Source organism: Vigna unguiculata, chromosome 1 (genome assembly GCF_004118075.2).
Source record: "Vigna unguiculata cultivar IT97K-499-35 chromosome 1, ASM411807v1, whole genome shotgun sequence".
NCBI classification, from domain to species: Eukaryota; Viridiplantae; Streptophyta; class Magnoliopsida; order Fabales; family Fabaceae; genus Vigna; species Vigna unguiculata.
The window spans coordinates 30,840,691-30,858,194 of record NC_040279.1 but is presented as its reverse complement, the minus strand read 5'-3'; the positions used below and the strand labels follow the sequence as shown (position 1 = coordinate 30,858,194).

The following is a 17,504-nucleotide window of genomic DNA, read 5'->3' as shown; positions in this document are numbered from 1 at the left end:
AGATAAACATATTCCTAATTCCCAATTAGAGATATACAAGCCATCATTACAGCTAACAAATCATATTTCAACCTATTCATTCATCTCAAATCAATATATATGCCATCAACAATAGAGGTTCAAAACCAATATGAGCATCGTTGATAAAAACAAAAGATTTGTAAAAACCAAAATCAATGGCTCGGACTGTTGGTACACAAGATACACATTATTTTTCATAAAGCAGAAAAAGTCTGCAGTGATCAAGGCATATTGAAAATTATGCACTACAAAAATGAACATTGAAGATTAACTTCTCTAAATTTTACTCAATTTACTGAATTTCATCCAACACAACCGCTAAATAATAATTGTTTGGCACATGGTTTGTATTTTTCAGGATAGATAGTCAGGTCTCAGGGCTTGCAACCCCTTTTTGCAAATGTGTAGACTAAAACTTGAGTCACAGAGAACGGTACTAGCTCAGTACTTTTGACACCACACCTGCACCAACTGTTCTGCCGCCTTCTCTCAAGGCAAATCTTTGTCCTGTAAAATCAATTGCAAGCAGTAAAGCAAAGTTTCCACTTTCCAGCATGAAGTGTACAAGAATATTCAACATACGGATAAATACAAATTGGTTATGATGGTTCAATTTAGTTCACTAATGAAGTACTTACCTGCTTCAAGTGGAACTGCTGAAATCAATTCAAACACAGCAGTAACGTTGTCTCCGGGCATAACCATCTTAACATTTTCAGGCAACTCTACTTTTCCAGTGATATCAGCTGTCCTCAAGTAAAACTGGGGTCTGTAGTTAGAGAAGAAAGCGGTGTGTCGGCCACCCTCATCCTTTGTGAGTACATATATCTCTGCCTCAAATTTCTTGTATGTTTTTACAGAACCTGGCTTTGCAATCACCTTCCAATAGAAGGCAGCAGCACAAGGAAAGTGGCAGCTCAAATTTAGTAATTTGAATTCAAAACTCAACAATTTTACTAAAACAGATACAGATTATATATGTCGTTCTCTTGCATGCGACGACGGCTACAATGTCTAACAAAAAAGGAAAAACTTGATCTCTGCAACCAACCTGACCACGTTGAATATCTTCACGCTTCAGACCACGGAGAAGAAGACCAACATTGTCACCAGCCTAACAATACGTGTGTACAATCCATATTAGTTTAACATATGCTCTTTGTAAATATAGTTATAGCCCTTTTCCATGAAGATAACAGTCACTTACTTGTCCTTGGTCCAAAATCTTCTTGAACATCTCAACTCCAGTTACTGTTGTTTTCAGAGGACCACCCTACCAAGGAAAACTCGGTTTTAGGACTACCATTATAAAGGAATTTACCAAAAGCTCTGATAGAGAAATCAACTAATGCTCATCAAGAACAAACCACTAATCATCAGTCAGTGGCAAATGAAAATTATATAGAAGCAAAAGAAAACAACAACTGCAGATTAACAGAAAGGATCAGAGGGCAGCTATATATAGGAAATGACTCAATGAACATACATACCTGCATTAGACCCAACACCTCTACTTCTTCACCGACTTTAATGACGCCTTGTTCAACACGGCCAGTGGCAACTGTTCCTCGTCCCTTCATCACAAAGGAAAAATATAAAGCAGCTGAAATGATGGAAACCATTGCCCCCATATTTATTTATGTCCATACAATCCAATATATGTAATGAAACAAATGCAGATTTTGAGAGAACTAAGAAGTGTTGAAAATAGAAATTTTGATATTCTCTTTAAGGGGAAAAAAAACAATTATGAGACAACAGTTTTTAAAGCACCATGTTAAGATTAAATTACACCACTGCGTCATATCATTACAAAGAGCAATGCCGTAACAAATGCTACCTCCTTTCCTTTTTTATTCTTCAAAAAACCTAGACAGAATTAAGAATTTGAAATTTTATCCTTCACCTAACTAGATTTAGAAGAACAAGAAAGAATTTGTTCAAGTGACCACAGTTACAAAGATGACCAGTATTATAAACATCTATTCCACATATGCTCCAGTGTTCATATCCCATCTGCTTATGATGTTAAGCACATCAATAATTGCTGTAGTTTGAGTGAACTGAAGGAGCATATAAGGAATTTAAAGAATTTTAACATAAACAAATAGTAATAAATAGTACTTCAATGAAACTGTGTTTATACGGGAGCAGATGGAAAGTGATAGAACATGATAAAAACACAAGACTTACATTACAAATTGTAAGAATTTTATAACTGAGACCATCTTTACTTCAATGAATCTGCTTTCTTCAAAAATTAACCCAAAAAAAAAAGTTCAGGTCCTTTTACCTGAATTGAGAACACGTCTTCAATTGGCATTAGGAAAGGCTTGTCAAGTTGGCGAACAGGGTTAGGAATGTATGCATCTACAGCATCCATTAATTTTAGAATGGCCTGTCTTCCAATCTCGTCATTTGTACCCTGTAAAGCAGACAACGCTGAACCTCTAATGATCGGGATTTCATCCCCAGGGAACTTGTAGAAGCTCAGTAGCTCTGCAAAAAAAATTATCATAAAAACACATTTTAGCAAACACAAAGACTACAGAAACTTAAGCAGGTTTATTCATTTTCTGAGCATGGACAGGAGAAGAGAAGCCTTAAAGAAACACCCTACCACGTAACTCCATTTCTACAAGCTCTAACAACTCTGGATCATCAACAGCATCAACTTTATTTAGAAAGCAAACAAGAGATGGCACACCAACCTGCATAATACATTTAAAGATAAAATATGTCAATCTAGAAGTAAGGAGAAAGGTGTAGACGTTCTAGGTATATATATACAAACCACATCAGTAGAATACCTACTTGGCGAGCAAGAAGAATGTGCTCCTTGGTTTGAGGCATTGGTCCATCAGGTGCAGATACAACAAGTATACCACCATCCATCTGGGCAGCTCCCGTAATCATATTCTGAAATAAAAAAAAACAGACAATTATAAAGCATACAGTGAACAAGAATTAATTTATTATTTAAACTAAATAAAACCATTAGATAAACCATCTAGTAAGTACATCAAGGCAAGCTGGAATGCTAAACCCACCAGCATTCATGGAAAATAGGAATCTGACAAATGCAGCTGTTGCCAATATACAGTGTAATCAATACCTATAAAATATATTTTGTTACAAACTAATCTACTTCCAAATTCCTACCATAAATTTTCCATCTCATTTTGAATTGAAAAGAAGATCAGGCTACACAAGCACCAAAATATGCTAAATACCACAATTAACTATTATACAATACAAGGTAAAATTGCTTAAATTTGTCCGCCACAACTTAGCCACCCCAGCTTCTGTTAGGCAATTGATAACTCCAATAAAAAAAAAAAAAACATTCTTAGAGAAACTAAACCAAATTTGAAAGCTTACTTTAACATAATCCGCGTGTCCAGGGCAGTCCACATGCGCATAATGTCGTTTTGCAGTCTCATACTCCACATGAGCCTGAAAACCGAAATATAGAGCAAGCATACATATCAACAGAAAACAACACAATCGATTGCAAGACCAAAAGAGTGCGATTCCATACCGTTGCAATGGTGATTCCTCTCTTCTTCTCTTCAGGAGCCTTGTCAATTTCATCAAAGGCCACAGCCTTAGCCTTCCCTTCATCCGCAAGCACCTGATCAAACCTAATTGAGTAATAAACACCAAAACATCCACCTCAACACACATTTAAACAAAAAGTGAATCAAGACCTTGGTGATTGCCGCAGTTAGCGTGGTCTTCCCGTGATCCACGTGTCCAATAGTTCCGACATTAACGTGAGGCTTCCTGCAAAGTCAAACAATAAGATGAACAAGTAAAAGACATACTAATACCGATTACTGTTACTTATATATTTTAAATTTTGTGACGAAAAAGAGAAAGAGAGAGTGTTACGTTCTGGTGAATGTTGCCATGGATCTCCACCATGGATTGGAATTGAAAGAATAGGAGGAGGTGGAGGTGGAGTCGTTGGGAGTAGAGAGAGGAGAACGAGATACGGAAGAGTGGATTTGAGAGGCTAAGGGGAAGAGGCGGCGACAAGTGGAAGAGGAGTGCCTGAGAAGAAGAGTAGCCATTGAAGAAGTGATGAGGAGAATGAAGACAAAAGCGAAGAGTAGCCCTAACTATGGAGTGCAGAGGCGAGGGTTTTAGGAGAAGGAAGACAAAAGCGAGGAGCAAGTGCGAAGAGCGAGGGTTTTGAATGGGCGCCTTCGTGCGGCCCAATTCTAGCATGGTGACCAATTCTAGCATCGTGTGGGAGCGTATGACTTTTGTTTGGTACAACCATTACTTTTTGACACGCAATAACAATAATAGTGTTGCTTTTTACACATTTTCATTGTTCACACAGTGATGCACCATTCTGCAACGGCAACAAAATGTTATTATTACACTGCATTACATAGGAATAAGTTCACCCTAAAGTCCGCGACATGTTTGAAATTTTTGGTAACGCTAACAAAACCACATTATACCTCTCCTCGTAAAATACACGCAACTAAGTTTCGTACTACTTTTTTATCATAGTTTTGATACATGAGTGCTTAAGGAGTACTTAGATACTTTTTTTTAATGTTTTAATATAACGAATAATTTCATCCTCATTACATATTCTATATTTTTATTTTTAGTATAATCATGGTTATTATTAGTAACGGAAAGAAATACAATTGCGGTTACTAATATCACAATCTCCCGTTTTCATCTTCAATGTTCCAAATTAATGTGATCGAGCCTGAGATTCTAAATTAGTACTTATTAATGTGATTTTATTATGCTAACCTTTAATTGTTTTTTTTTTCCTTATAAGAGCCATGTTTGCCTTTATTTTTTCTTTCTTTGCCAACTTGTTATGATTTGTTTTCTTTTCCACTTTAACAGTTCTGAGACGCTGGGAGACAGTACCACCAACCTATACTGCATAAAAAGCAAAGCTGAGAAAGAAAGAGAGAGAGAGAAGCACAGAACAGAAACAACATTGTCCGCAAAATAGAGAGATCTAAGCAACATGGGGTGACTCTGAAAAATGGAATAAAAAGAAAAAGTCAAGAAAAACAGTTGAAGTTGTTCATTGCCGTTGCTGCTGATTGGAACCGAATGTCCTACGTTTGAATTTTGTTTTTATTTGGTGAGTAACTTGTTACCTGAATTATGAGCTTCATGTTGCAGGTTTTGAGCCTTGATCTCTTAACTATGAGTGCAACCTTCTTGACCGGTCATGTGTTTTGAATATATGGTGTAGCCATCTCATGTTCATGGATGATTTTCACGGAGAAATAATTTGTAACATTTTTTTTTGTATTTCCTGACATGCACATAATTTATGCTTTTTGTGTACTAGCCAAATTCTGTTAACTTTCTTTCTGTGGTTCTAATTGAAATTTTGTGTTTGATCAGCACTGGTTCTGGTGTTTCAGATGCTTGTTGATTCATTCAGTCTTGGAACTTGAGAGTTTAACTGAACTGGTATTTTCTTTCTCTTACTTTTGTTTTTGGTGCTGTTTTTGAAATTTACTTTTGCTTTGATGAGAGAAAAAGTGCGTCTATGATTTATCTGAAACTGAATCATTTGCATTCCTTTGTATTTTTTGTTTATTCCAATGACTATATGGTAGCAGCAAGAGAGACTAGTATTTCATCAGCTGTGTAACAGTGTTAGCGTGGTCCTGGTTACTCTTCCTTGAACTTTTGTGGATTAAGTATTTTGAACACCAGAAGACACAGTGTTGGTGTTGGTTTACTTGGCGGGAGCGATGGCGGCTCTGTCCCATGCTGATTCTAGAAGAATGTATTCATGGTGGTGGGACAGTCACATTAGCCCCAAGAACTCGAAATGGCTCCAAGAGAATCTGACTGGTAATTTTAATTCTAGTTATAGTATTTGTTTGATAAAAGATAATTGCTTATGCTGATGTAAGACCTTGTAAAATTTGGGTTTTTAAAATAATTGTTGATAACATCTTAAGATTATTGGACTGGCTACAAAGTGTTCTGGTTTATCATATGTAATCGTCAATGTATATTCACCCTTTGGGAGTATATGGCAAAAAGATTTACTCTGGTTTAAACCAGTTTCCGGTTTTACTTCCAAATTTACTTACAGTCATGATGCACTTTAGTAGAAACTTTGCAATGCAAGGACATTTAATGAAACTGCAGTATTGTATTTTGATACATCTTTCAGAATCTTCTATGTTGGTGTATCTTCATTAAAATTAAAATTACATTTCTATCTAAAAGTCACAAGTATCAGTTTTGTGGATTAACTTCCTTGTACGTTCCCTGAAACTCGTTAATTTATCTCATCGATACCTTCTCATGAACAGATATGGATTCCAAGGTGAAACATATGATCAAGCTTATTGAAGAAGATGCAGATTCCTTTGCAAGGAGGGCAGAAATGTATTATAAGAAACGGCCAGAGCTGATGAAATTAGTTGAAGAGTTTTATCGTGCATATCGGGCATTGGCGGAGAGATATGATCATGCAACTGGAGTGATTCGTCAGGCCCATCGGACCATGGCTGAAGCATTTCCTAATCAAGTGCCTCCTGCATCAGCAGATGATTCACCCGGAGTTTCTTACATGGAGACTGAGCCACATACACCAGAGACATTCACCTTCTCCCGTTCATTTCTTGACTCAGATGAATTGCAAAAGGATGCTTCAACTCATTTACAATCCATAAAAAGAAATGGATCTTATACTGATGAAACTGATTGTGGTATAAGCAGAAAGGGTTTGAAACAGCTCAACGATCTATTTATGTCAGGAGATCATGCAAAGTCTTCAGAAGGGCGCGTTCGAAGGGGGCTCAATTTTCTTGACGTAGAAGAGATTAATGCGCAAGACAATGAAAGCCAAGATAGTAGGACTCAAGTCTTATCTGAGTCTGAACGGATGACAAAAGCTGAGACAGAAATTTTGGCCTTAAAGAAAGCCCTGTCTAACTTAGAAAGTGAAAAGGAGGCTGGCTTGCTTCAGTATCAGCAGAGTTTGGAGAGATTGTCTAATCTGGAATCAGAAATGTCTCGTGCAAGAGAGAATTCTCAAGGACTTAATGAACGAGCAAACATAGCTGAAGCTGAAGTTCAAACCTTGAAGGAAGCCCTTGATGAATTAGAGGCCGAAAGAGAAGTTAGTCTTCTTCAGTACCAGCAATGCTTGGAGAAAATATATAGTCTGGAGAATCATATTTCTTCTGCCCAAAAGGATGTAGGAGAACTCAATGAACGAGCTAGTAGAGCTGAAACTAAAGCTGGATCCTTAAATCAAGACCTTGCTAGAGTAGAAGCTGAAAAGGAAGCTGCCCTTGCTCAGTATAAACAGTCCTTGGAGTTGTTGTCAAAACTAGAGGAGAAACTCGTACAAGCTGAAGAGAACGCAAGGATAATTAAAGAACAAGCTGATGATGCAAAAATGAAATTGAAAGCATGAAGTTAGAAATTGCTAAACTTACTGCAGAGAAGCAAGATGCAGCTCACAGCTATCAACAATGCTTAGAGATAATTTCCAGTTTGGAGCATAAACTCTCTTGTGCCCAAGAGGAGGTGTATAAGCTAAACTGCAAGATAAATGATGGGGTTGAAAAGTTACATAGTTCTGAACAGAAGTGTTTTCTCTTGGAAACATCTAATCAGACTTTGCAATCTGAATTGCAGTCTTTTGCACAGAAGTTGGGATCTCAGGGTGAAGAACTTAGTGAGAAGCAGAAAGAATTGGGTAGACTCTGGACTTGCATACAAGAGGAGAGATTGCGGTTTATCGAGGCTGAAGCTGCTTTCCAAACTCTGCAGAATTTGCATTCTCAATCTCAGGAAGAACTAAGATCTCTTGCCACCAAGCTTCATGGTAAGGCTGAGATTCTGGAGAATATGGAATCCCATAAGCAGGCTTTAGAGGATGAAGCTCACAAGGTCAAAGTGGAAAACAAAACTCTAAATGAGCTTAAATTATCTTCATCTTTGTCTATAAAAAAAATGAAGGATGAGATAATAAATTTGAGGGAGATAATAAAGAAACTTGAACTGGAGGTTGGACTGCAGGTAGATGAAAGAAATGCTCTCCAGCAAGAAATTTACCATCTTAAAGAAGAGCTTAATGATGTGAAGAAAATACATGAATCCATGATGGAGGATGTCAGATCAACTGACTTAGATCCGCAGTGCTTTGCCTCTTCTGTGAAGAACTTGCAAGATGAGAACTCGAAGCTGAAGGAAAGATGTGAAACCTACAAAGATGAGAAAGCAGATCTAAAGGAAAAAGTGGAGACCATGGAGAATCTTTTAGAGAAGAATGCTGTTTTGGAGAGGTCTCTTTCAGATTTGACTGTGGAGCTTGAGAATGCTAGAGGAAGGGTAAAGGTATTGGAACAAACTTGCGAATCTTTTCTTGGGGAGCAAGCGACTCTTGCTGCTGAGAAAGCCACCCTGTTTTCTCAGTTACAAACCACAGCTAAGCAGCTGGAGAAGCTCTCAGAAAAAACAACCTTTTAGAAAATTCACTATGTGACGTGAATGCTGAGCTCGAAGGATTAAGGATAAAGTCAAAGATTTTAGAAGACTCTTGTATGTTGCTAGATCATGAGAAGTCCAGTCTAAACTCTGACAAAGAAACCTTGGTTTCACAATTCAACATCACTCATCAAACTCTGAAAGATCTTGGGAAACAACACAGTGAATTGGAACTGAAGCATTCTGAACTGAAAGCAGAAAGGGAATCTGCACTTCTAAAGTTGGAAGAGCTACTTGTTTCCTTATATGCTGAGAGGGAAGAACATTCCAGAATTGTGCAATTGCATGAATGTCACTTGGCTGAGAAGGAATTACAAATCTTTGTTCTCCAAGAAGATGCAGATTACCAGACAAAAGAGTATGAAGAGGAAATGGACAGATCTGTACATGCTCAAATGGAAATATTCATCTTGCAGAGATGTATCCAGGATTTGGGGCAAAAGAACTTCTCCCTTCTAGTTGAGTGTCAGGGACTCTTGGAGGCTTCCAAACTGTCTGATAGATTGATATCTAAATTGGAGAATGACAACACTCAGAAGCAAGTTGATGTTAATTCATTGTCTGAGAAATTAAAATACTCAGGATCGGGCTCCTTCAGGTGTTGAAGGCTCTTGATGTTAACAGCGAGCCTTGGTGTGAAAATATGATTGAAAAGGACCAGGAGCTTCTGAACCACGTACATGGCAAAATTCAAGAGACACAAAGTTCTTTTGTCACAATTTTCAATGAAAGCCAGCAAGTGGCCATTGAAAATTCAGTTCTTGTTACATTCCTTGGCCAGTTGAAATTAGAGGCCGAAAATCTTTTGACGGAAAGAAATTCCCTAGACAAGGAGTTGAGAACCCAGTCTACACAGTTCTTGACAATGCAGGCAGAAGTACAAAAGATAATGGAGAAGAATCAGGAGTTGAAGTTGACAATAAGGAAAGGAGAAGAAAAAATGGAAGTAATGGCTACTGAAATAGACAATTTATGCAAACAGCTGTTAGATTTGAAAGAGGATCACCAAAACATAAAGGAAGAAAGTTGCAAAACCTTTGAAGAGAAAAATTCCTTGATGAGAAGATTTATGGACCTGGGTGAAGAGAAAAGTAAGATGGAAGATGAAATCTGCATTATGATTCATGAGACAATCACACAATCTAATCTCTCGCTGGTCTACCAGAACATTGTCTTCGAAAAACTCCTGGCACTTAAAGAGCTAAGCAACAATCTCGATAGACTTTGTTCTGTAAATACCAACATCGAGGAGAAACTAAAATACTGATGAACAAAATAGAAGATGTACAAATGGAAAATTCCGATCTTAGAGAGTCCTTTGCAGCGTCAAGCATTGAACTAAAATTGGTTCAATCGGTCAATGATCAGTTAAATTCTCAGATTAGGAATGGAAAACAATTGTTGTCTCAAAAGGAAAATGAGTTTTTGGAAGCAGCAGAGATGCTTAGCACTTTACATGATGAGAAAACAGAATTACAAAGATTGGTGGAAGTTCTGAAGAGTAAGTATGATGAAGCCAGGGTGATACTTGAAGAACAAGCTAGTCAAATTTTAAAATTATCCTCCGACAAGGATCGACAAAATGAAGAGCTTGGATGCCTTGGTGAAGTGAATCAGAAGTTGGAGGCAGAAATGAAGCACCTGCGCCAAGAACTTGGAGAAATTAAAGTGAGGGAAGAGAAGCTAAGTCATGAACTACTCAAGGGAACAAATGAGATTAAACAATGGGAAACTCAGGCAGCCACACTCTTTACTAGACTGCAGATTTCTGCCGTCAATGAAACATTATTTGAAGAGAAGGTGCGCGAGCTAGCTCATGCATGTGAAGATCTTGAACGCAGAAGGAACTTCAAAGATATGGAAAGTGAAATGCTGAAAGAAAGAGTTTGCAAGTTGGAAGGTGAAAACGGGAAGCTTCGGGTTCAGTTGGCTGCTTATGTCCCTGCTGCCAGTGCTCTGAATGACTGCATAACATCCTTGGAGATGCAAACACTTGGGCATGCAAAACCACATGAAGACAAAGTATCAAAGGTAATTTACATGCTATCTTCAACTGGGAACCAGCTACTATTGCATTGGTTACATTGACAAAATGAAGTTTTTTTTTTTTTTTTAAATCATTGTTTCCAGGTTAAAGGTTTGGCGTTTCACAAGTACAATGAAGGTGGTCAACAAACAGGTGAACATCAGAATGCTGCGGCAATAGATGCACTTCCAGATTTCCAAGACATGCAGAAAAGAATCAACGTAATTGAAACGGCTGTTAAACAGATGAATGAAAGTTTCAAAACTAAGGATGAAATGAGAGAGATTCAAGTGTTAAAATCTGGATTCAGCTGGCGCCAAGGAAATATTCAAGCAAGTAAGTATGCTACTGAAATGCATGATACGAAGGGGCATCGGGGTGGACCTTCTGATGAACTGAAATCAAAGAGATCAGTGTCAGATGTCCCTGTAGCAGAAATTGAAGTTCTGCCAAAAGACATCATGCTTGATCAAACGTCTGAATGTTCATATGGGATAGGTAGGAGAGGAACTCTTGAGACTGATGATCAGATGCTCGAATTGTGGGAAACTGCTAACAAGGATGGCGTTATTGGACTGACAGTTGGAAAGGCGCAGAAGACAGCCATTGTGCCTACTGGATACCAACAAAAGAGAGCAACCAAGGAACTGAGAAACAAATATCCATCCGTAGAGTCCTTGATTGAGAAGGAGTTGAGTGTGGACAAATTAGAGATCTCAAGAAGATTGACACTGCCACATTCACATGAAGAAGGCAACAGGAGGAAGATTTTAGAAAGACTATATTCTGATGCTCAAAAGTTGACCAACCTTGAAATTACCGTGCAAGATTTGATGAGCAAGCTAGAAATTACTGAGACCACAAAGGGAAAAGGTATTGAGTTGGATACGGTGAAAGGGCAGCTTGAAACTACCCAGGAAGCCATCACAAAGTTGTTTGATGCCAACGACAAGTTGAAGAAGAATGTAGAAGAGGGTACTTCATCCTTTGCTGCGAAGTATACAGCAGAATCAAATGAGAGTGGAAGTGCCAGAAGGAGGAGAGTTTCAGAACAGGCTCGGAGAGGGTCTGAAAAGATAGGTCGGCTGCAGTTGGAGGTGCAAAGACTGCAATTTTTACTTCTGAAGTTGAATGATGAAAAAGAAGGCAAAGGAAAGACAATGATAGATGAACGAAATTCAAAAGTCCTTTTGCGAGATTATCTCTATGATGGGACGAGAAGAAACTACCAGAAAAAGAAGAAGAAAGCACCCTTTTGTGCATGCATGCAGCCTCCCACTAAGGGAGATTAAGTCAGCCGGATTTTTAACTTAGTTTAAATTACATTAGACGTTTACCTTTTTTCTTTGTAATCTAGAGATGGTTCAAGACCGTACTTGTTTTTCAATATAGAGGATCTACGGTTCTTGTAGTGTAGAGATCCTGCTGTAAATTTATGTAATGTTCTCTCAGAAGAAGCTACGATGGAACTTTTTTCTGTCATGTTTGCGTCTTAAGCATCATTTCATTTGTTACAAGAGAGAATAGGACTAGTTACTGCGATACAGTGGCTCATGGACAAATTATCCTACAAGACTGAAGGCTAATAAAAATCTAGCTAACTGTTCAGCAACATATATTTCGAGAATAATTAACATTAAACAAAATCAAGGGGATAAATCACAATTCCCAACCAAAGGGGAGAGAAAACTCAGTTTCTTAATTTCAAAGACAGAATGCCGCGGTCAAAAGTCAAATTGTAGATCAGATGTACAAAGGTAACATCAGAAGTATCATGAACATCTAAGTACATTATTGCTGTAAATGCTTGGCCAAAATATCTCGCATGGTCCTCCCCAAAGGGTCAACTTGCTTGCAATGCTGTTCTTGATATCCAGAATCATGATGACCAGACAAGGCAACGTCTGGTTGAAAGGAGTCTCCACAGTCAATGATTATGTTATGGAGCAAACAGCATGTCAAGATAATGCTGGGCAATTTCCTCTTATCAGGTCTCCACATAACCTTACTCAGGATTCTCCAACTTCCCTTTAACAACGAGAATGCCTTCACAGCAAGAACCTTTCCAGCTCCATGTTTCTGATTGAATGTAGACTGTGAAACTGATATGGCATTAGCTCCATTAGTTTCATAAGGAGTCATGAGCCATTGAAGAAGAGGATAACTGCACCCACCAACCACATATTCTCTTATAACATCTCCAGCCAAAGCTTTCACACTTCCGTTTAAACGCTCACCATTCTCTGATAGCTTGAAAAATGCTGAACACTTCAACAATCTGGAAAATGACATGCCACCAGGCAAACCAGTCATAATGTCAATAAATCTCATTTCATGATCCACAATTCCCTGCAACAACATGCTGTAGTTCTTCTCCTGATCACACCAGTCATCTGAGGTTTGGACAGCCGGAAGGGTCATCATGATGTGTGTTGCATCAATGGCTCCACAGCAATTAGGCAACCCATAGGATGCTTCAAAACCACGCTTGATTTCCTGTATTCTATTGAAATCTGGCCAATTGAGGTGATGTTTAGCACGTTCCTCAAGTGCCTCTATGAATCTCCAAGTCACCTGAGACACTGTTGATTGCCCAACCCCAAAGGCAGCTCCAACTGAGACTTGAGACTCACCAGATGCCAACCTTCTAAGGGCAATTGCAACCTGCTTCTCAACACTCAGAAGCCTTCCCTCTATGTTGATGAGCCCTGATGGAGGCCTTGATATGAGATCCTCCCTCACAAGGGAACATATGTATTCAAAAGAACTCTTTGAAACCCTGAAGAAATACTTAAACCCTTCTGCCTCATCAATAGGTACAGAGTATCCTGCACATTTCATCAAGCATACCCATTCAAATAAAAAAAATTTCAAATCAAATCAATCATATCCGTAACACCACCCAAAACAGCTAAGCAATTTGAATGAGATCACCACCTCAAACAATGGGATGTGGGAAGAAAACCCACGCGTGGAAACCCCCTTATTTCTTTACCAACAAGACATAAACAACAAAATTGTTGACAATTGATCAGGTGATAACACTAGAGAAAAACATGCATGACTTTGAAGGGTTTCATTCCAGAACAACATCAATGATAAACCATTAAAGTTCGAAACTTTGAAGGGGAATGGAATTATGGGAAAGGAGAAGATACCTGGGGTAGTAGAATTCTTGTGCCAGAAAGAGTCCCACCAATCGGTCTCACTGGTTCTGGGCTCAACAGGTACAAGACTCACCTGTTTGTGTTTTTTGAACTTCTTAGTCTTCTTTTTGGTCTTGGATTTTTTCTGGAAGGGTGCCATTGAACATTAACAACAGGACGAATAATTCACTGTTTCAAGTGACAGGAGAACCTTACTTAGAAGTGTGGAGGAGGATTATTTGGTGAGATAGAAGAAGTGGAGAGTACAGAGAGTGAAGTGAAACTGAAAGTTACTCGGAAGCGTACACGCTATCTTTGTCTTCGGTACTTAATTTTGTTGTCCAATTCAAGATTTTATATTTCTTAAAAATGGCAACTTTGGGCTTCTATACCCAGAAGAACAAAACCCTTTCAAAATTTGGACAAATTAATTGAAAATCTTCTTTGTAAATTTCCTTTCCATAGCGAACAAGCACATTTCATACTTTTTCAATGAATTAAAAATAAAACACAGTTGTCATACTAAGTTCTGACCATGACCAAGACCAAGGAATTTTTATAGTAAAAAAAAAAAAAGCTCTTTTACTTAGTTTTTAGAGGAATCCAATAAAGGGGATATTCTGAAAAATATAATATAGAGAATTATTTTCTCAAACACATAGAAGATACACAAAAGGTATCAATAGCAAGATCTTTATTGACAAGTGGAGGAGGGTACCAACTATAAAAGAAAAAAATTGGTGTCAAATATGTATTTAGATGGTCATGTTTTCAAGAGTTATAGCATATGTAATCTATAATAATATTTAAAAGAGATTCTTTTATACATCATCTTTTTCAAAAATTATTTTTTAATTTAATTACTTTCTCTAGCAATAAATCATATAATTGCTTGTCATCACCTCATTCAATTTTTCTTCTTTAATATCTTTTAAATCGAACAATAAAAAAGAAAAACTGAAATATATTTTAAATAATGTATCGTTTTATAACATTTTAATTACAATATCTGATAATAATGATTCAAATTATCTTTTAAATTTTTTAAAATGTAAATACCAAGATGCTGATAGCCTGTGTATTTTTATAAATAGTAATAAAACATGGACAAATATATTGTGCATGAGTCATATTTTCTTTTTTGTGGAAAAAGATGGAGCAAGGAGAGTGGAATGACATAATCGGCCCTTTGGGCCTTAAGCCCACTTCTTTGTTACGTCACGACAAAATGGACTGGGAGTTTAGAGGATAAAGCCTTATGTGGTAAAAACACAAGAGGGATATTGTATCTATATAAATATTGAATGTAAAGTTATTTCTAATCAATAATATATATTAAAATGTAACATTATTTCTAATCAATAATAGAAGGTGATTGTTGTTACATTTAAAATCTTATTATTAGAGTCAACACAAATTAACAAAACTATGACACTTACAAGGGACTTCAATGTTATGCAAGACCAAAAGAGTGCGATTCCATATCGTTGCAATGGTGATTCCTCTCTTCTTCTCTTCAGGAGCCTTGTCAATTTCATCAAAGGCCACAGCCTTAGCCTTCCCTTCATCCGCAAGCACCTGATCAAACCTAATTGAGTAATAAACACCAAAACATCCACCTCAACACACATTTAAACAAAGAGTGAATCAAGACCTTGGTGATTGCCACAGTTAGCGTGGTCTTCCCGTGATCCACGTGTCCAATAGTTCCGACATTAACGTGAGGCTTCCTGCAAAGTCAAACAATAAGATGAACAAAACAAGTAAAAGACATACTAATAACGATTACTGTTACTTGTATATTTTAAATTTTGCGACGAAAAAGAGAAAGCGAGAGTGTTACGTTCTGGTGAAAGTTGCCATGGATCTCCACCATGGATTGGAATTGAAAGAATAGAAGGAGGTGGAGGTGGAGTCACTGGGAGTAGAGAGAGGAGAACGAGATACGGAAGAGTGGATTTGAGAGGCTAAGGGGAAGAGGCGGCGAGAAGTGGAAGAGGAGTGTCTGAGAAGAAGAGTGGCCATTGAAGAAGTGATGAGGAGAATGAAAATCCCTAACTATGGAGTGCAGAGGCGAGGGTTTTAGGAGAAGGAAGACAAAAGCGAAGAGCAGTGAGTGCGAAAAGCGAGGGTTTTAGAATGGGCGCCCGACACCGACCCGTCATATTCGTGCGGCCCAATTCGAGCACTCTCATAATGTTTCGGAGCACATACATACTTCTTTTTTTCTGTTACAAATGTTTTTTTCTTCTTGCTCCGACAGAAAATATTTGAAGTGATTTTTATCTTATTGACTTAATTTAAAGTTTTAGATAAATGAATTAATTCGTGTCTGGTTTAACTTATTTAGTTAAATGGTATCTTTTGGTAAATTTTAGGTATATTTTATGAGAAATAATTATGTTCGAGGTAGAAAAAATTATATATTAGGACAGGGTTATTCTGGTTCAAAAACTGACCATTTTTCTCTTTATTTTATTTTTTTTATGAAAATGCATTAACTTGTGATAAGTATAAATAAAATGAATAAATAAATTAAAAGATAATTTATGTAATATAGGTTTTACTTGTTTGTTTAGTATAGATGCTTTATATTCAACTTTTTTCATTTTGAGTCAACTCTAATTTTCTTTTCTTATTTTTTAAACGAATGTATAGATAGGAGTTTTATACTTTTAGTCGGTATTTCCTCTTTTGAATTTTTAAACGAATGTATATAATTGTTTCTTTGCTTAAAATCATTTGCTTTTGTCGATGAAATCATATAAAATAGTTACGTATTGTTGCTCTTTTGTAAGCAATAAAATATTTTCGATTTTAATGTTGTGATACTTTTCAATTAAATTTGTTTTTTAAGAAACTTTTAAAGGACAATGTTCTCTTTGCATCTTTTACTCCTTATCAATCTTTATTAGTATACTTTGACTTCAATTGAAGGGAGCCTAATGGTTGATTGGATGATTCAATTTCTATTTTAAACTCTCCATTGGTTGATGGAAATATCATGGTGAAAGAAAAAAGAAAAATTTAATGATGGGAAGTTGCTTGATGATGGACAATCTCTATCTTGTACTTCTAAGATTTAGTTTTAGACATGTTCCTACAAAACTTAAGTGCTCATATTTTTGCACTATTATTTTGGTAGACTTCAAGATTTAATAATTTATAATATTTTTGTTGATGTTAATTTTTATTGTATATTTTCTTATCATACATATTAATATGTATGATACAAAAAATATGTAATAAATATCAATATCAACAAAAATATTATAAGTTATTAAATTACAAATTAAAACTTGATATAATGTATCAACTTATATTGAACTATGGATTATTTATAATATTATATATTAGAAAAAATGGTTAAAATTGAATTCGGATATATATATATATATATATATATATATATATATATATATTAATAAATAAATAAAGGTTAAAGCTTCTAACTAGAACCTTGATCATGCAAAAAATTGTGTTAGGTGTACAAACATATTTAATATTTATTTTATATAACTTAAATCTATATTTACCTGTATTTTTCTATTATATTTTCTTTTTTCCCTTTTAATTTACAAAATTATTATCTCGTTTTAATATGATTTTTATTTTATATGATGGTGAAAATAATATTCTTATTTTTGTTTTTTGTGTATAGCTTTTTGTTCTCGATTCATTTGAACATATACTTTGCTGGTTGGATTTGTTATTTTGAGCCAATTCCTTCGAGAAATTGACTTTCATACGAATCTTTGAAAACATGAAACAAATTAAAAGTAGAAAACAATTTATAA

At 36.4% G+C, this 17,504-nt stretch overlaps 3 protein-coding genes, 1 long non-coding RNA gene and 1 pseudogene across 4 annotated transcripts; 2 read left to right on the top strand and 3 right to left on the bottom strand.

The window, feature by feature from the left end:
* Positions 1 to 112: 112 nt before the first annotated feature.
* Positions 113 to 4,255, bottom strand: LOC114174341 (elongation factor Tu, mitochondrial). Its single transcript, XM_028059180.1, has 12 exons — positions 3,916 to 4,255; positions 3,732 to 3,807; positions 3,563 to 3,655; positions 3,403 to 3,477; positions 2,836 to 2,940; positions 2,642 to 2,732; positions 2,315 to 2,520; positions 1,512 to 1,595; positions 1,229 to 1,294; positions 1,073 to 1,135; positions 660 to 900; positions 113 to 528 (listed from the first exon to the last, which is right to left on the bottom strand). Exons 1-12 carry the CDS (start codon positions 4,095 to 4,097, stop codon positions 458 to 460), a joined length of 1,353 nt encoding a protein of 450 aa, XP_027914981.1. The 5' UTR covers positions 4,098 to 4,255; the 3' UTR covers positions 113 to 457.
* A 644-nt stretch (positions 4,256 to 4,899) lies between these two features.
* Positions 4,900 to 5,711, top strand: LOC114174439. Its single transcript, XR_003602687.1, has 3 exons — positions 4,900 to 5,149; positions 5,419 to 5,487; positions 5,637 to 5,711. It is a non-coding gene; the product is annotated as an uncharacterized LOC114174439 (long non-coding RNA).
* Positions 5,706 to 12,043, top strand: LOC114174331 (annotated as a pseudogene).
* Positions 12,044 to 12,179: 136 nt separating this feature from the next.
* Positions 12,180 to 14,109, bottom strand: LOC114174362 (protein ANTAGONIST OF LIKE HETEROCHROMATIN PROTEIN 1-like). The gene is made up of 2 exons (XM_028059203.1): positions 13,720 to 14,109; positions 12,180 to 13,389 (listed from the first exon to the last, which is right to left on the bottom strand). Exons 1-2 carry the CDS (start codon positions 13,865 to 13,867, stop codon positions 12,353 to 12,355), a joined length of 1,185 nt encoding a protein of 394 aa, XP_027915004.1. The 5' UTR covers positions 13,868 to 14,109; the 3' UTR covers positions 12,180 to 12,352.
* Positions 14,110 to 15,114: 1,005 nt separating this feature from the next.
* LOC114190756 (elongation factor Tu, mitochondrial-like) lies at positions 15,115 to 15,746 on the bottom strand. Its single transcript, XM_028079765.1, has 3 exons — positions 15,551 to 15,746; positions 15,362 to 15,437; positions 15,115 to 15,285 (listed from the first exon to the last, which is right to left on the bottom strand). Exons 1-3 carry the CDS (start codon positions 15,730 to 15,732, stop codon positions 15,115 to 15,117), a joined length of 429 nt encoding a protein of 142 aa, XP_027935566.1. The 5' UTR covers positions 15,733 to 15,746.
* Positions 15,747 to 17,504: the final 1,758 nt, after the last annotated feature.